Source organism: Bactrocera dorsalis, chromosome 2 (assembly GCF_023373825.1).
Source record: "Bactrocera dorsalis isolate Fly_Bdor chromosome 2, ASM2337382v1, whole genome shotgun sequence".
In the NCBI taxonomy this organism is placed as follows: Eukaryota; Metazoa; Arthropoda; class Insecta; order Diptera; family Tephritidae; genus Bactrocera; species Bactrocera dorsalis.
Genome location: NC_064304.1, coordinates 105,938,723 through 105,958,623, shown reverse-complemented (window position 1 = coordinate 105,958,623; position 19,901 = coordinate 105,938,723). Strand labels below are relative to the sequence as shown.

The following is a 19,901-nucleotide window of genomic DNA, read 5'->3' as shown; positions in this document are numbered from 1 at the left end:
AAGGGAAAAAAATTATTTATTAGTTATTTGTCAATAAATTTTATGAGATACGCCGAATGTGTCTATTGTTGCCTATCAGTATTTAATCAACCTGCTCTCAGCTTTAACGTCTCTTGACTTATCATTCTATAAAAGCTTTAAATTGTTTCTGGTTTTACTTTTAAAAATCATTATTTTCTCATTCATTGTTGAAAGCGCTATTGTTCAGCTAAGAAATTATGTTCTAAAGCTTTTTAATTTTCGATAAATTGCTAGATAGAGTTGTTTCAAAATTATAACAGTAAGTGTAATTAAAGCAAAAAGCTTATAAATTATAAAAGAAAAATTTGCAGAATGCGTTTGAAAATTAGGTAAGTTATTGAAAATGCCCAAAACTCTGTTATATAGATATAATACTATTAGCAATTCTTATTTAAGAATTTAATAATTAAATTAAACTTAAGTTGTTTTATTAATACCAAAATTGTAAGAACTTTGTGAATAAAAAACATAATAACAATTAATATCACGCAACAATATAATCCATAAACCAAATAAATTGTCTAATTCTTTTTGTGCTGTGATTGAATAAAAGCAATATGTATGTAGTACATATGTATGTATCTGCATAAAAGTACCACTAGAAATGTTAAAAGTTGCGTTGTACAAAACAAAAACTGTATTAATATTAAAAATCATGTTGTTTTAGTTTGTCTTCATTCATATGCTTTGTTTAAAAATGTATGTATGTTTTTAACAAGTAATGACCTCTCTAAAAGCCTGCTTTGTTGTTGTCCTGACGCACGGAATATGCTCGCGCACACCCTATTTAATCTATGACGCCAGAATGATCTGTTACTTATCAGTCTGAACATTTAAAATGTAATAAAAATAATGTGCAGTTATTAAAAACATGTTTTCCAGCAGAATTTCGTAACAACGCACTTAAATCTGTTGCTGAGTGCATTTCTGTCTAGCCGTCTGCTACTCGGAAGACGTATGTACATATGTATGTACGTGTTTAGAGCGTCTTTAATACTATTATTTAATAAAAAGTAAACATACTTTCCTATTATAATATTACCTGCATTCTATAGGTGAGCAATATTTGTTTTTCTAATGTTTATTTTATCTTTAAGCAGCTATTTTTTTTATAAAAAATTAACAGTTTTCTCTGAATACGCATATGTACATCTGTAAGTATGTACATTTGTATATATGTATATATGTAAATCGATTTATGATTCACCTCAGTAGTAGTTCTCTTATCAATGTCTTCCCCCGACCTTAGAAGGCTGATGAAAGATTATTTTACTAATTGCCTACATCTGAATATATTTATGTGAGCATGTTTAAGGCATTTGAAGCCACAAGTTGTCCATTAATTTTGAAAGCATCATAAGTCAAAATTATATATGTTTAATTCTTTTAATGCATATATTTCCTTTAAAACGAATTTTTAAAAGAGGGTTCCCGAACGGCATTCTTGAAGTTATAGCAATCTGAGTTTTAAAATTATCATCTGAGTTACAAATATTATTTGAAATTTTTTTTTTTTAATTTTTTAGACTTATTGGTGGTATAGATGTTTTAGAGTTAAACGTATGTATGTATTCTACACTTTTACTTTTATTACTGCATACATATACATACATACATATTTACATACGTCGTTACAACTATATGTTAAGTAATACTAATTTTTTATGTAGTAAAAGCATTCATAAGTATATACACACTTGTGAATGTGCTTATAATATCGAATGCAAAATCTTATAGCATTTCATCATCATTTCATTTGTTTTGCCACCTCCTTATCATCAACAAAAACAACAATCGTTGATTGGTAACAAAAGTGGCCATTTTTATCAATTTATTAAGAAAGATTCAAACAAAAAAATTTAAAATTTTCCACCACGGATATTATTATATGAAATTCACACAGCACATTTTTTTGATATATTTGAATATGCTTATACATATATTTACTTTAAGTCTCATGTGGCAATACCACTTTGTAAAATTAAAAAAAAATAACTCAACTCACTTTGCATGATTAAGTTGCTATTGGATAAGTTGAGTGTGAAATGAATTTGAGTATAATGCTGTTTTAAGTTCTCTGGCTGATCCAGAGAACGTAGAATATATATATATGTATATACTTTACGTTCTCTGGCTGATCGACGCAAAATTTATTTCCATGCTCTTATGTGTGTTTGTGGTACATATCCAAATGCCATGTTTCGGTTGTTGAGTATGTATGTATGTACGTATATGCAGAGAGTTGATTTGAGCCAAGTGAATAGTTTGACTCGAAATCGTAATTTAGAGAATTACTACGAGTAAAAATGTCTGTCAATTTGCTTCGTGAAGTAAAGTGGAATTATAGTTTATTGGCGCTGGTTACTTTGATTGTGTGGGTAAAATTGGTCAACTGTTTGCTTTTAAGTTGTGAAAATGGCAGAATTTGAAATAAGGTATTTGATATTTTTTTAACTTAGTAATGTATTAAATAATAATTCAAATTGAGTTAAGCAAAAATGTGTTATCATAACACGATACATTCTAATATGTAATATACATTAACGAGCTTATTCACTTGGCATGTTGTTTATTGATATAGCGCATCTTTACTGTGAAGTGTTTTAAATCGTGTGAGATAATGACCAAAAACGTGCGCGCTTTGAAACATATGCATACGTATCGTATCGTATTGTTTTTGTATTTATCTGTTTGTGTAAGTGTAAACACGAGGTTGGTCAACAACAATTTGACTCCACCTCACATGCAATGGTAGTCAAATGTCAAGAAACAGCTGTGTGTCGTTTTAGTTCTGTGCAGATTTAATGTTTTTACGTTTGAAAATTCGGTATGCATTGCATATTTGCAATTGCACAACACAACCAAAGAGCCTACTTAAGTGCAAACATGTGACAAAAAGTTTTTCTTACAGCAGGTTTGTTTGTGTAAATAATATTCCTAGTTGAATGAAAGAAAACTGTGTAGCCATATTTAACACCTTCTTTCTGCAATTTTTATCGTCTACAATGTTGCCAATATACTCGATTCTCCCTGATTTATGGGGGACGCGTAAAATTTTATTGAAAGCTTAAAATATAACTTATTTATTATACTTACTTTACTGGCGTAAACACCGCTAACTAATATTAATAAATATAGTAAAAAATGCCGAACATCTTTTTAAAATCTGCAGATGCCAAACAATAATGGAAAATATTCAACAAAATTTGAGAAGGCGCAAGACTAATATTTTCTATAACATATTTGTTAATATCTATTGAATTCAACAGACATTAGTAGTGATCTGATATGTATATGTCTTAAATAATTAACGTACAATATAATCGATAGTTGACATGAAGAAGGAGCTTACTAACTCGAACTCAAAACACGAAAATGTTAAAAACATTTTTGGTGAAAACTTGCTGTGTTTATAAAAAAACTAAATATTTGAAATGTCTATTATATTTTTGGAATCGAGTAGAAATTTGAATCATTTTGTTCTAGAGAAGTCGATGTAACGATGTTCAAATTATAATTTGTTCGTATTTTCGAGTTCACACTTTATCTACAAAAGCTCGTTTGACAAGGTAACCGTATCTATTATATATGTACATACATGTGTATATATATAGTATTTCTCGAGTATATGTATATTAGTGATCGACACTTTCGATAGTTAGGTAGATATAATCGTTATCCTCATAACTTATAAAACTGATTTTTTGATTTAGTTTAATTCACTATAATAAAAATATACTAAAGCTGTATAATTGTATACATATATGTAGGTAAGTGTAAAGGAATATTTAATGGCGCAAAATTTACAGATTGTTTAACAATTAAAAGTATCGATAACGACATCCATACTAATGTAATCGTTGTTAAAAGCTTTATTGAAAGTTTTACCAATCTCTTCTGGAAAGTTATGTAGGCACATTTGTGCTTGGTTGCAGACGTATTTTTTTAACCGTCGAGTAATTTTCATGTTTTTATAAAAAAGAATTTGTTAATGTAATGTTATTAAAGAAAGAACATTGCGAGAAATTATTAATAGTGTGAAGTAATCGTATTTAGTGTTTATTTTAATAAATGTGATTCACCGATTAAGTTCGTTACCTGTTTGCACGATCGCAATTTTTACGAACGAACTACCCGACCACAAGCAATTGGAGAGAAATACCAACCTCGGGGAAGAACCCATCTCAAATGGCGGTGCCTCATCACGATGAACAACGAATGAATTCAACAACATTCATTTTAATTTGATCACTTGATCAAGTCAGTTGTTAATTGCGCAAAAAGTTCCAACCTTCAAGACAAGTAGTTAAAATATTAAAGACACATATACTTACATGTGTTTAAGTTCTTTGAAATGTGCTTAGTGTTAGAGACAATATAAAGTAACATTATAGTATTCAGTGTCGTAATCGTGACAACGTGAAATTAGAAGTGATTCAACGTTGAATATTATACATATCAATACACACACATACATATATATGTATACTATATAACAATAAAGTTATCTCCCTATATAAAGGAAAAGATAAACATAATCAAAATATTCAAAATGATAAACGAGTACATAGATATGGATACGCACAGTATTCGCTACGTAAGCGAATCATCAAACGCCAGTACTAGTGGATATTCAACAATGTCACCTGGATATAGTAGCGTGCAGTCAACCCCACCGTCACCATCACAGTCTCCATCGTCTCAATTACGAACTGAATTTTCAAATATGAACTTACCCTCCGAGTCTTCACACAATCAACCTTCTTACGCTACATTACAAAATGCAACCCTGTTGTACAACCAAAATGCTCATCCCTTGAATGCAACAAATAATTGTATGAATTTCGCACCGGTCATGGGAATGCCTTCAGCAATGGTTACATTACCACAACATCAATACAGTGGACTTCCTACACAATCATCACACATGTTCACAAATAATTCTGGAGCGACGATGAAAACAATAACATCAAATGGGAAATATCCTGCGGAGCTGCGTATACTTGAACATCCTGTGGAAAAATTTCGTTTTCGTTATAAATCTGAAATGCACGGAACACATGGTTCGTTGAATGGTGCCAATTCCAAGCGTACGCCAAAAACATTCCCCGAAGTAGAATTGTGTAATTTTAATGGTAAAGCTGTTATACGATGTAGCCTCTTTCAAACCAATTTGGAAAGTCCACACTCGCATCAATTAGTAGTGCGTAAAGATGATACTGACATTTGTGATCCACACAGTTTGATTGTTTCACCTGAGCGTGGGTACGTGGCACAATTTCAAAATATGGGAATCATACACACAGCAAAGAAGTTTATTTTTGATGAATTATTAAATAAGAAAATGAATAGATTGAAATTTGAATTGGCCCGTGATGAATTAACTACAAAAGAAGTACAAGAGTTACATAAAGAAACAGAAAAGGAGTCAAAGGAAATGAACCTCAATCAGGTAAACAACATTGTAGGGAGTGTGCTTTTTAATATTTTTAAAACTTATTTAACTCTTATAGGTGCGTTTATGTTTTGAAGCGTTCAAAGTGGAGGATGATGACACTTACACTCGTATAGCTGCCCCGGTATATACAAATCCTATCAACAACCGTAAATCGGCACAAACTGGTGAATTACGTATATGTCGTTTAAGTATTGCTACCGGTAGTGTGTCTGGCGGCGATGATCTAATTCTTCTAGTTGAAAAAGTTAGCAAGAAAAACATAAAAGTACGTTTCTATGAATTCAACGATGACGAAGACCTAGTGTGGGAAGCATATGGTAAATTCCGAGAATCTGACGTCCATCACCAATACGCAATTGTTTGTCAAACTCCGCCATACAAAGACAAGGATATTGATAAGCCTGTAGATGTTTGTATAGAATTGGTACGTCCTACCGATGATGAACGTAGCTATCCACCGGTAACTTTCCGTTATAAGCCTCGTGACGTCATTGTTTCGCGGAAACGACGTCGAACCTGCTCGAGGTCCACTAGCAGTTCTGGTTCTGGCAGCTCTTTAAGTTCATTTGAATTACCAAAACCAGTACAGGAACAAACAGCTAACGTAAAAGTGGAAAACCGTCAAATACAAATGCAACTTGGTAACACTGGAGGTGAAGGTGGTGATTATAGAATGAATAATCCAACAATTAGTGAAGAATATGACAAAAATTTACAAATCAATCGGTTAATAGGTAGCGATACATTTAAAGAATGTATGCAAATGAATTCCGAAGAACTCGAAAATATATGCAGAATAGATTCTATTGGCAACATATCCGGTATCATAGATATTTATAATGAACTCTCTGGACCTGGAACTCCAACCAATAATCTTACTGGAACTCTTGTAGAGGATGGTGTGTCCACGACATCATTTTCAAACCGACAAATGTCTAGTGATTTACGTAAAGAGTATATGAAATCTATATTAGTAGCACCTATGGATGTACAGCGCAATAGCTATTTACAAAAAATATTTAAAATATTCGATGATATAAGAACATCGAAAAATAAAAGTGAAAACGAATTAACGAAAGCAGCTAAAGAAATCGATGACATATTTATGGAGCATTCGGAAAGAAATGAATTTCGTGAAAGTATTCTCCATGAAATTATAGCCAGTGATAATCCGAAATTGGTCATAAAAATATGTCATGTATTGGAATACTTCAAGCTAACATACCTTTTTAGTAAAGTGCTGAATGCACGCAATGAAAGCGCTCTACATACTGCATGCTTGCACAATCGAGTCAATTATATACGCCCCCTATTAGGACTCGGTTGCGATCCAAATATTCAAAATCATGATGGAAACACAGCACTGCATATTGCAATTAAAGAACAACATGATAAATGTACTGAAAGTTTTCTCAATAGTGGTGTACGCCTAAATTTGACGATTAAGAACGACGAAGGCTTTACACCACTGCATTTGGCTATTCGACAAAGGAATTATGACGTGGCTAAAAAGTTATTGCAACATGATCACCGAGCAGCACTTGTACCAAATGCTACGGAACAAAACAATGCCTTACATATGGCCGTATTACAATCAGATTATGAGTTTGTTAAGTTGATTTTAGAAACTGCAACACAAAATGTAATCGAACTCATGCATGCATCCAATGCAGCTGGACGTAATGCCGGTGACTTAGCTAAAGAGCTTAAGACAAAAGCGGGCACGCAAATTCTCACATATTTCACATCGTTAGGTTACAAAGCCGTTGACACTGTTAATTTAGTTGTTAAAGAAGAGGAAATGTCTTCAACTTCCGGTGAAGAAGACGAAGAAGGAACATCGAATTCATTCGATGAAACCAAAGAGAGGGGAAAAATCAGAGTTAAGGACGAATTTAAAGGCATGGGCCTGAATGAAGTAGACAATCACAATGCCGTAAATAAGCAGCCGACTACTTTTGAGGAGTTGTTGTGCGATGCACAAAAATATCGGAATCTAGTTGCTGCTTTAAATGTGCAAGATAAATGGAAGCAGCTAGCTGTGCCCTGCAAAATGCAACATTTACTTTGTTTATGGAACAAAGCCGACGATATGCTAGATTATATGCGTAAAAACATTGAATATGACGTTTTCATCAATGCCTTAGGCCTTGTAGATAAACAGATCTTAAAGCTGCTACAAAATATATAAATATGTACATATTTAAACGAAAATTTAATTTATAATTATAAATGCGTTATTAAGGCGTTTAGACTTATTTGTTTTTTTGACATGTCAAGTACTACAAACAAGTTTTAATTACTATTTACTGGCCAACTTATAATTTGTTCGTATAACTTACCTACTTCTATTTATAAATAATAAAAATAATTCCAAATTGTACTATAATATAATGATTAATATATAATGAATAAACTTATTTACGCAGATGTACATAACATACGCACTTGTTTCATTAGTATTCGAAAAATTATGTGATCATATGAGATATGATAATGGGTTTTATGATAAAAAGTAAGTGTACGTAATGGCTATAGGTATTGATAAAGGTATGTAGCATGATTAATAAATATTTTTGCTTTCCGCAAACTCTTCCGCATATTTTGCGGGGGTTTACTTACAAGCCCCCAATAATTTCTACGAGAAAACGTCACCAAATGTATGTTGTTTATTTCTATTTAACATTGGAACAACATACATATGTGCATGGGTAAATCCCCAGATATATGTACATATACTAGCAAATACTTATTTATTTTGCAATGACTGTTTGTTATTTCGAATGAACAACAAATACATATATGAGTATGTGAATCCCCTTGAGTTATTCATTGACGCGATGTCATGAATGCTGTTAATCTACACCCATACTTTTTTGTGTAATTGTAGATTTTGCATTATGTATGAGTGTATGCGCATTCTTTACGTACAAACATACATACATTACATTTTCTCAGAAATCGATGCAAGTTTGTTGCGGGCCATTTGCTCTTAATTGTTGAACAACTTTTCAGCAAGTCTGATTCTTTCGAACTAAAATATGAACAGCTAGGGCTTACACTTATTTTAACTATTGAAATTTCCGATAAATATACATTTATAAGCAAATGGTATTATACGAGTATGTATAAAAAAGGTTATTTTGACGAAGGATATGAATAATATTAGTTATGCAATTGTTATCTTCTACATACACAATTATTTGTCGCATAAAAACCATGTAGACACATATTACTCTCACTTCTGCCCACATATATCAAGTGCATTTCCTGGAAAAACCGCTGATAACATGAATGAGAACCAGTAAACAAACGCTTAAAACGATTTGAATAACTGTTACATCAACACTATGTAGTACATAGTATGTACATACATATGTATGTGAACTTCAGGCGAAAATATCGAATCGAAATTTTGTGCATGTGTTCTTCCCCCCAAGAAGCTATTCATACTTTTTATGGTCTCCGACCTTTCTTTTTAGGTATTACAAACATCGTGAAAAACTTAATATTTTCAAATTTATTGACTTGTAAGTTTTCAACTTTAGAAAACGTGTTAAAAACGATATTAATATATTTAGAACTTTTTTGAAAAGAGAACATTAGACTTAGCCACTCTTATGTTACTAATTTAAAATGTATCAGGCACCTTATTATGGAATATGATATAAGAATTCTATAAAACATTGTAATAAAAGTCCCTTCAGCAGCATGAGATTTTCTCATGTCACAATTCTAATAAATACAAACATATAAATTTATACATAAATAAGTATTTGTATACATACATATGTTGAAAGGTTTTTGTATGGTATAGGAACGTGACAACGTTGGGGATTTTTTTACGACCTCAGATAACCTCAATTTAAAATGGATATTTCCATATACATACATATGTATATACAGTGTTCAGTTATTATATATGAAGCACTCTTTTATCATAAATAATAAAATGGTTTAAAATCATTGTATACATTTAGGTAGGCACAGTATGCTATTAATTATTTATGTAAAAGTTACAAATTTTGATTTTTCGATATTCAATTATTTTTAAAATACTGTTCAAACAATAACTGTAAAAAGTCATATTTTATTTTTCATTTACAGTCATGGGGCGAAAATCATCGATGGAAAGGCTATTGCCGATAAAATTAAGAATGAGCTCAAGGAAAAGATTTCGGATTATGTAGCACAGGGAAATCGTGCACCAAGGCTTACCGCTATTTTAGTTGGCACGGATCCAGCTAGCCAGACATATGTAAAAAATAAGATGCTTGCTGCTAAAACAGTTGGTATAATTAGCAACACCATCGATTTGCCCGATACTACCAGCCAGGAGGAGATTTTACAGTACATTAGGAAGTTAAATGAAGATACGACTGTTGATGGTATCCTGGTTCAGTTACCTGTACCGGATCACATTGATGAGCATACCATTTGTAATGCTATAGCGCCTTCGAAAGACGTTGATGGTTTTAATGAGATAAATGTCGGTCGCTTAGCACTCGATATGAAGAGCATTGTACCAGCAACACCTTTAGGTGTGTATGAGTTGTTACGACGGACCGAAATACCCACATTCGGCAAGAATGTAGTGGTAATTGGACGTTCCAAAAATGTAGGCATGCCAACAGCGATGCTGTTACATACAGATGGTCGACATGTGTCGAAGGGTATGGATGCCACAGTAACCATATGTCATCGCAATACGCCACCTGAGCAACTTAAAAAACATTGTCAGAATGCTGATATAATAATTACCGCTGTTGGCAAGCCGGGACTTGTGCGCCGTGATATGGTTAAAGCTGGTGCTTGCGTCATAGATATTGGTATAACACGCATACCCGGAGCAGAGCCAGGTAAAACCAAGCTTGTCGGTGATGTCGATTTTGAAGGTGAGTAACGAATTCGACGTATTTATTAGTTAAGATTTAATTTAAATATTTTCCATTACAGAAGTGCGTAAAGTGGCTGGCCACATAACGCCAGTGCCAGGCGGAGTTGGACCGATGACAGTTGCGATGTTAATGAGCAACACATTCATGGTAGCACAGACGCTCGCTAAGACGAAACTTTCCACTTGTTTCGCCAGCGATTAGACTCTTCGCAGTAGAGAATTTATTTAAAAATATAGTTTACTACTAAAGTATTTTTTTTTTTTTTTTAATTTACTATCGTTTTATATGTAATTAATATGCTAAATATGTATAACAAAAGATACGTATAATGTATGTATGTAGTCATAGGATATATGTATACATACATACCTATGTATAATAAAGAAAAATTTATACACAAAGGAATACATGCATGTTATAGTGGAACATGTAAACGTTAATTAGGTGAAAAAATATTAAATATTATAATTCTCACTAAACTTTTAGACTTTGTAGAGCTGACCTAGTGTAAAAGGATGAAGTTTCCTATACCTAACAATATAACTTTAATTTCTTCTTACAAAATTCACCGCGCTCAGTTCTTTCAAAATTTGAAAAAAGAAATTATACACTTTCCTTTTTGTTTGTTTTCCAATATCTCCTTTTTGCAAGGTGAACTGGGACAGTAGATTACTGGTGAAAAAAAAATCACATTTTCATATGAAACTATTTAAAAAATAGTCTGTGTAAAAAAAGAAATACGTGTAAAAAAATTTAATTTTACATGTAATACTATCTATTCGTACCAAAAGAATTCACATGGTATTATATATGAACGTACATATATGTATATTGCTGTTAAAAAGAACAAACAAAAAATAATCTGTGAATGGTAAAATAATAATAAGTTTCAAATATCGGTCCAAGTTGAGGAAATGATCTAGTTCCGTCGCCAGTTTCAAACTCGTATTACGATATCATGCTATAAGAATTTATCACGTTTTTACGTATGAAATTTATAGTTTATTGAAAAAAGTGCATAATTAAAATGAAAAACCCGTGTAAAAAAATCATGCAAAAAAGAGATCAAGTGGATTTGAATGATAACTATACTTGAGATGAATGTAAGTTACATTTTCAAAGATTTATTAGAGATTGTCGACTTTGAAAGAAAACAAGTTAAGTCACACAAATAGAAGAAACATACATACATATATATAAACCAAATTATATAAAATTATTTAAAATAAGTTTGTATAGACTGTACTTACTCGTCAGTACTAACAATCAAAGGATGTGCTTGTTCGCACCAGAACGTAACGGCATATATATCCGACCATTGAAAACAACGAAATTTTGTGCTGCCAATTTAACTAGATAAAACAAAACAATTAGATATTATTTTGTTGCTGCACAACAAATAAATGGCAGAATATATTTAACTTATTTGCTTTAAATTTGAACTCGTAAAGCAATTTAATAAAGCCAAATAACAAATACAAGTTCGGATGAGAGAGGAAACCATATAAATTATAATTTGTATCGGCATTTTTATTTAAATGTGTCCATATAATGCCTTGGCATAACTAGGTAAAAAAATTATGTCAAAAAATTATTTACACATCTGTAAAGTAATCTAAAAGTTAGTTTATTACCAAGTCAAATTTGTTTATCATCTTCACATTGATGTGTAAAGTTAAGGGTTAAGATTTTATATATGTATCTACTTTAGCAAACATGGAGCACTGTCAAACATTTCCTTATGATTGAACAGCTGATTTCGTTTTTTTAACTTTCATAAAAATACAAAAATTCACTGTGTTGTTATGGCAGCTAGTAAATTATTCAGCTCCATTGAATTACTTTTCATAAACATTTTTGTTGTTACAATAATATTTTGTGTTGCCTATAAGCCTCAATCAGTAATAGCGTCTATAAATTCATATAAAGAAATCGCAATGTCTACAAAACAAATATTTAGCACAAATTTTGAAGTCTTTGGAAAAGTACAAGGTAAATATGAATGCATGAAATTGTTATTTTATACTAAATAACTGATATTTTCATTTTTCAAAATGTCGGCGCGTAGGAGTATTTTTCAGAAAGGTATGGTTTCATTAGCGTTATTTTTATTAAATTTTTTACATTATTCTTCTTTTCCGGGAAAAGCATACCGAAAAACAAGCAAAATTGTTTGGACTACGTGGTTGGTGCATGAACACTTCTCAAGGTACCGTGCGTGGTCAAATGGAAGGAGAACTCAATAAAGTCAATGAAATGTAAGCATATATTTGGCTTAGGAGTCTTTAATATTTATTTGCTCTATTAGGAAAAATTGGTTGGAAACCAAAGGCAGTCCCAAATCGCGTATAGACAAAGCCGTCTTTTCGGAAACTAAAGAAATCCCAGATTATACTTTCAAAGCATTTACAATTAAACGTTAAGGACTAAAAATATTCCAATCTTCAAAATTCAGAGGAAAGTTTCAAAATCATCATGTTCTTGATATAAGCTATTGTTATTGTGGATGCAACTCTGAAATGTAGATAAGGCAGTGGTTTGTAGAAGAAAAGCGTGACTATTGCATATTTCCACTTGATCAATGAATATAAGTTTGTACCATTAGACATTGGATTTGAAAAAAAGTAATTTCTAGTTGACGAGTTTTTCTAGAAGTTTATTTGAATTAAAATGATTTCATTAAGAGGATGCAGAAATAATTAAATACATAATTCGTCGCTGAAATATTGCAGTATGAAGTGTGTGTTATTTCACCGACAAAGTGATGCCATACCTAGTAAATATTGCTATTCGTGTTCATCACAATAAAATGAGTTTATCTAAACGATTTTCTTGGTAAATAAGTAAAATAACCAGCATTTATTTTGTTTGTTTGGTAGCAATATGGCGGATTAGTGTTTTTAATATTAAATTTTATACTGCCTTATTACAATTCTTGAGTGAATTTTAACTGTCGTACGTAGAATGCGAGCCAATGTGAGAAAAAGGGAAAGTCGGTGTGTATTTTGTGTGAGAGCAGGATGACAGATCACTCGCTACATCGGGTAACGAGTACGCGCAATGTGTGTTGATGGCGAAGGAGTAAATGGAAAAACGAGTACAGCAACCATTAATTCACAGTGTGATGGAGATACACGTCGGTTTTAGTAGTGCTGTGTTCGTTCGATTTCGGATGTGCAGAGTAAAAAAATATTACTTTATAGTGAATAAATATTTTTTAAAAAGCGCAGTATAAAAAATCGCTATCGCGGCCGCCATTGTTTTAGTGCACACAGTATGAAAACGGCATTAGTGTTTGCTATAGGAGAAGTGCGGGGATAACAAAGTGAAAATTTAAAATTACTAAAATTCAAAGCAAGCGGAATAAGAATTTGTTGGGGAAAAAAGTTTTCTCACAAATGTCGAATTGGCTTTTGTTATCCATATAGTGGTTACCGTTGTTTTTGTAATTCTACAGTGAACATACTCGCTCATTCCGACTCTAATTAAATCTAAAAGAGAATCCGGAAAAAATAAACGCGGCCATAATTAAAAAAAAATAATAATTGGAAATAGTTGCGAATATTTAATGTTTGATATGAAGTTTTCAATTTAGAACTTAATTGAAGTGCATATGTGGGTTTTAAAGTTTACTGAGTACATTATAAAACCTAAAACCAAAAAAAATTTCAAAGTAAATAGTCGTGTATGAAAGTACCAAATCGAAATTCTGTTCCCGTTTCGTGGTGAAAGAAGAGGAAGAATTATACTTAGCTAAACCCCTAGCTAGCAGTATGGCGCGATTATGAATTTGCGATTTCGTCAAAAAGTTTAAATTTAAATGATATACTCCCAATTTGCAGTATTGAAAAAGCTCGCGCACTTATAAATTTTCAACAAATTTTTCGAATGTATTGTGTTAGGTACGTAAATATTTTATAAAACTACACATTTGAAATAATTAAAGAAAATATATTGAAAATAAGAAAGCTTTTGTGAAATTCCAATTACAAGTGAATGCATATAATGTGCGCGGAATTAAACCAGTGTTCCCATACCCTTTACCACTAAAGGAAGACGATGTTGCGCGCTGCCTCTGTTAGCAGCGATGTCAGTGTTAAGAAGCAGAGTGTACCCAGACATTACGTCCCTTACCATGCTTGTTATGAATATTGTGCCATACCATCTCGAATTGTAACGTAACTAAATATATATGAACAGTTTAATGACAATTGTATTAAAGTTAAAGCAATTCCGTCGTTGCGTAGTACTTTATTCTTCTCTTTCGCTCACGTGCGCCTGTCATTGTTGTTTCGGTTTGCTTTGCTCTAGCTCGTTATAATGCCTACTTCTCGTTAGTTTTTGCTGCCATATTACCTAGTTCGCAATAACAATTGTAGCCATGAGTGCTTGGACAACCATGTCAATTGTGAATGATCCACTACTTTGCTTGAGTTGGTGTGTTTGTTTTTAATCGTAGGTACCGGGGTATGTCTAATGCCTTGTAAATCCAAATGCGCGTCTGTACTATATGATGTTTGTGTGGTTATGATATTCTGTGTACGTTTAAAGACTTTGGTTGAAGAAATTAGAATATCTCGAAGAAACAAATAAAAAATTTAATAATATATGTTTTTATAGAAATTACATTCTGATAGATACCCTCTTTTTTAAGATTTTTATAAACATGTAAAAATATATGATGTTAAGCTTACGTTGAACATGTGTGTTATTACGAAATACTTGGAAACTTAATGAAAAGATATTAAAAGATATTCTCAGCATTTAAAGACAATCATACAAATTTACTTAGTTTCGTTGTATATAGCTGTTGTAGACGTAAGTTTAATAACTATTACAGCCCATTTGTTTTTCGTAAATGTTTTTTTATAACGTATTCTAAACGTTTGTCATTTTTCTCGAGATGGTTTACAGTATGTTTTTATAAAGTGAGATTGCTTGACTATTTGACTATAGATATTTACTGTGTAATTTAATCAAAATTTTAATTCTTATAAATAACATAACAACCTTAAATTCTTATGTATAACAAATTGTGGGTGTAGTGTCTTCCATTTCCGTCCGATATTTTACTCAAATTATTTGCAGCAAAAACTATTTTTGAAATATTTATTTTTAAGATTACTCAAACCGAAATTTAACTCATAAAGTCAACTAGGGCCATTTTTCACAATCAAAATCGCAAAATAGATATAATTTTAGTAATAAGACAATTTACTACTGTAAAATAGTTAACATTTCCGTAATTATTATTACGTCTTTCGTTGTAAAGTATATGAGGTTTTCGTGTCGATTTGTTAAGGTGAAACTTTAAACAAATTGTTTTGGATAATGCTTTCGAATTTCAGTTTTTCACCGCATATGCATACTGCTGCTCTGTTCCAGTTTAGTAGGCCCTGGTTTGAAATTATAGCAGGCTTTATACAAATTCGAATATAGTTTTTAGAAGCGTGTAATTGGCTATATTTTATGTAACTTAATGCTTGTTCATTAATATTCCCATTAGTATAACCAAAAAAAATTATGTTCATTGTTGTAATTGTGTTGCATTATTGAATATAGTCTTGAGCCGAATATTAACTGGCTCGTACGTTATATCTTAAAATTTAGAAAAAAGTTAGAAACAATGTACTGGGTTAGTGAGTTATAAATGTTTGAGGGAGCAGTTTCTGTATATATTAGAATTTCCTGTGGTTGAAAACAATTCTGCGCGTTGTTACGATTATCCTCACGTTTATTTATCTTTATATTCGTAAGACTTTTTAATAGTTTTGTGTCCTCATTTGGCATGAACTGAGCAATTAAAAAATGTACAGATTAATTAATTAAATCGGTTTAATATAATTTTTTCAGAAGGAAGCCTCTTCATTCTATGCGATTTTTACTGGATAGGACAATTTTGCAATTATCCTTCGAACCTCAATTCTACATATGCGAAAGAGATCAGCTCGTTTGTGCAAGAAAGAAAGGAATATTCACATCGACAGAGAAAAGTTTATAAACAGGTAGCAACCACTGTTTAATTTATAGACCAAGAAAGAAAAAAAACAAACATTAAAAATTGAGAAGTTAATTGATACAACGACGCGCGCAATACGCAGGCGCAGTCAACGAGTTGGCAGTGGTCGTGGTGTTGAGAACGAAACGGTGGCGGTGGACAGTGGAATCAACGCCAGCGCATTGACAGACGCTGCGTATGACAGCATCGTGGCCGCTGACGCCGCGATCATCGAGAAGCCAGATGAAGCTGCTTCTGGTAGTAAAACTATGGCACCAGCGCTCAACGAGCCAATGAGCCCCACGGAAAAACTCTCCAACTCGACGGCAAAAGTCGCACCACCATCTCGTTCGACTAAGAGTGCTGAATCAGGCTCAACAACGTCGGCATCCCTCAACACTAATAGTGAACAAAAAGCGAAAGGATACCGTCGATCTTCGACTTCTACTCCAACACCATCATCTTCGACATCTAATTCGACACGAATAACCAGATCCAAGGACGCTTATCAACGAGTCTTTGAACAAGCAGTCTCGCCAACTTCTTTAGTTGTGCAAAAATCAAAACAATTAATCAACACCTTGGCAGACAAGAAAAACACATCGGTTATAGACACAAGTTTGGCAGACGGTGAGAAAAGGGAGACTCAAAAAGAAGATACCATCAGTAATGAGCCAATGGGCCTAAGCGTAATTCCACATAATAAGGGCATTAGTATTGGTAATGACAAAAATATTGTCGAGGCAATATTTTCGGACGCAGAGGCGAGTGAGACGCCCTGCAAAGAAACCGAATCTAATATCAACAATAATAACAATACCAGTATAAGCTGTAAAAGTAATTCAACGGAACAGCTTTTAGCCGATTTGACAAATGATATTGAAGAGAGTATAACAACGAAAGTTTGTATTCGTAAACATCTTCAAGAAGTCGCAGTGGGGAAGAACGGCTCAAATAAATCAAATGTTCTAACAAGTACAAATTCGGAGACGAAAGAATTCACCAATCTAAAAATTTGTGGAAAAGAAGCAAATAAAATAAACGCAGCTGTAAGTTCGAGTATCGCACAATCCTCACAAGGAGACGAACGCCAACATATGGAAGTAGAGTTACTTACTGAATGTAATGAAAAAAGCGAAAATTGTTTAGGGTCCTCCTCTAAAGCGCAAGCACAAAAGATAACAATAAGCAATGAGAAAAAAAGATTTAGTGACGTGATTGTAACAACGCAGGGGCTATCAAAGGTAACACCGACTATTCCAACTGAAGAAGTAAATGCTGAGTCTGTGAAGGGAAACTCGGGAACTTTAAAACCAGATGCTACAACGCGTATTCAAATTTTGTCGGTGGATGTTCTGCCACCAATAAGTACAGATTCAACTATGACTGCCTCTGAAGTGGAGGATAATCTTGAAGGTAAGTTGTGTTTTTCTTTCGAAATATCTTCTATCAATTTTATTATTATTTTCAATATAATTATTCATATTCAGAGCGATTAAGTCAGTTGGATGGTACGGCCATGGCTTCACCAACTTGTGATGAGGGCATTACTCCAGTAAGCGGAAGCATTGTAACCCTCCCTGTATCAACAACGCCACCGTGTACACCAACAAAGCATCAAACACATCACCAACAGGTGCAGCAGTTGCAGCTGCAATTGCAACAAACCCCACCAACACCATTATCGAATCAAGTACGCCAGCTACAACACTCTTTTACGCCGCAAAGTAGCACATCGTCGGTGAATACATTGAATAGCACGAATTTGCCACCAGCGTTTATGAAAGAGGGTGGTGCTGGGGAACTAGAGGATCAAGATTTAGAGGAGGTGTTGAAAGTTCTTAAAGGTTTCGATGGCAGCGCTGGCGCTGATACGCTCTGCGACTTAAATGTACTATTTAACGAAGAGTACACACTATATGAAGACGTCGGCAGCCAGGTAGCAACTACATCGAACAAACCGAGCCCCTTAAAGGAAATGCAAAGTGAAATCGAGCGGAATCAACAAGCGATGCATCGCAAAATCGATTTTCTTTTAAGGCGCTTGCGAAAAATACAATCGCGTTATATGAGCAAACATTGCAGCGAAGAAATTGCTGGCTTGTTTGAGTGGACGGCACGTATATCTGTTGGTAAAGGTAATGCCATGAATAGAGTTTCGGATTTATTATGTCCTGATACCGCAATCAGTGTCATAGCAGCGAGACCTCCCGCCAATAATTGGGCAGATGAAAAGAATCCTGTGGCTTCAACACAAATGTCATCTATGTTACGGCGGTTAGAACAGTCTTCGAATGCCCAACAGCTGTGCATGGTTCCCACAAATAGCAATTTGAGTGTAGCAAGTACGCAAATGTCGCGTAAATCTAAGAAGGCATTATTACAAGATATGCAAACGGCTGCGTCAGCGTCCACAGCGACGACGTCAATATCGACGTCGGTTGAACGCAAAGGAGAAATTGTGGTTCCCAATTACGATATAAATGTCAGCGAAGAGTTGGCTCAGGTTGCTGGACTGCTGCAAACAGAAATGCGGGAGGTGCAGACGGCAATGGACTCCGATGCGACAGAATCAAGTTCTGGTGGTGAATCTGCCGATGAAATGGTCACCTATAATAATCAAATACAACAGCCATTAGCCATGTGAGTATTCCTTGTATATGTTGTAGCACATTTTTGTCTAAAAACTATTAATGTGAACTTTGAAAATGTATTTATTATTGTTTTATAGTGCAAAGCGTGCAGCTTGGCGGTATTCACGTGATCGAGCAGCGATAGCCGCGCGTTGGTCTTGGCTACTTTCACAAATAGCTGATTTAGAAATAAAAATACGGCAACACACTGAACTACGACAGGAAATTGTACGAAGCAAGGGGTCAGTGGTATGCGGTCAAGATGAGCCGCACGTTGCTACGAATGATAGTAGTCACAAAACAAGTGAAGTCTCCGCAATCAATATAACAACAACATCTGTTAATGGTTACAAAGGGAATCTGGTAGGCAACACAAGCAGTAAACTTGATATAAGCGAAGCGGATGGAACGGGACTGTTGGGGACTGCTCGCACCCGCGGTTTTGTGCCATCGCTTTTCCGTAAACGTAAACTCCTTCAAACACAGAGTCTGCACACAATTTCTAAGAAGGCTGCGCGACCAAGGTGAGTTTAATAATTTTGTTGTTAATTTGTTAATTTTTTGCTTTTGATATGCATTATGAAGAACATTTGGGGTACTTTTTTAATTCTTGTGCTTATTAATAATTTCAGTAACATCAAATGTGGTTGCCAGTGGCCATTTAATCCATGTGCACTGTGTACGGGGCGCATAGATCCGACAGCGCCTCGAGATCCGCCAGATACAATGATGATGGCGGATAGAATAGCGCTACTTGATCCTGGCTATCATCCTGTTTTAAGTTTCCGTGAAGGTATGTGGAATTATTCTGTACAATTAAATTATGTATTGCATTTATTGGTACTTTTTTGGCAACGTTATTATTTAGAAAGTTAATTAGATAGCTACGCGGA

The 19,901-nt window shown here is 33.6% G+C and overlaps 3 protein-coding genes across 10 annotated transcripts in view; all 3 read left to right on the top strand.

The window, feature by feature from the left end:
- LOC105227053 (uncharacterized) overlaps positions 1-19,901 on the top strand; it is a 116,075-nt gene that overhangs the window by 94,686 nt on the left and 1,488 nt on the right. Inside the window, exons 1-6 of one of the 5 annotated variants that reach the window (XM_019990601.3) lie at positions 12,799-13,212; positions 13,835-14,279; positions 16,231-17,791; positions 17,866-19,018; positions 19,107-19,532; positions 19,641-19,801. In XM_019990601.3, the coding sequence (XP_019846160.2) occupies positions 16,645-17,791; positions 17,866-19,018; positions 19,107-19,532; positions 19,641-19,801 (2,887 nt within the window). In that variant the 5' untranslated portion in view covers positions 12,799-13,212; positions 13,835-14,279; positions 16,231-16,644. Of the gene's footprint in view, positions 1-11,563; positions 12,370-12,445; positions 12,463-12,525; positions 12,636-12,685; positions 14,280-16,230; positions 17,792-17,865; positions 19,019-19,106; positions 19,533-19,640; positions 19,802-19,901 lie in introns of those variants that run through there. The other 4 variants (XR_007421498.1, XR_007421497.1, XM_011206211.4 and 1 more) reach the window with 4 other exon arrangements.
- LOC105227055 (bifunctional methylenetetrahydrofolate dehydrogenase/cyclohydrolase, mitochondrial) lies at positions 87-11,416 on the top strand. Of its 4 annotated transcripts, none has more exons than XM_011206220.4 (3): positions 87-350; positions 9,587-10,374; positions 10,436-11,416. In XM_011206220.4, exons 1-3 carry the CDS (start codon positions 334-336, stop codon positions 10,576-10,578), a joined length of 948 nt encoding a protein of 315 aa, XP_011204522.2. In that variant the 5' UTR covers positions 87-333; the 3' UTR covers positions 10,579-11,416. The 4 variants fall into 4 exon arrangements, with proteins under 4 accessions (XP_011204522.2, XP_011204521.2, XP_011204520.2 ...); XM_011206219.4 differs by lacking the exon at positions 87-350 and adding an exon at positions 2,299-2,456 and having other exon boundaries at positions 10,436-10,649; XM_011206218.4 differs by lacking the exon at positions 87-350 and adding an exon at positions 2,582-2,935.
- LOC125775261 (nuclear factor NF-kappa-B p110 subunit-like) lies at positions 3,910-7,922 on the top strand. The gene is made up of 2 exons (XM_049447255.1): positions 3,910-5,473; positions 5,535-7,922. The coding sequence occupies exons 1-2, from the start codon at positions 4,574-4,576 to the stop codon at positions 7,668-7,670; spliced, it is 3,036 nt and encodes a 1,011-aa protein (XP_049303212.1). The 5' UTR covers positions 3,910-4,573; the 3' UTR covers positions 7,671-7,922.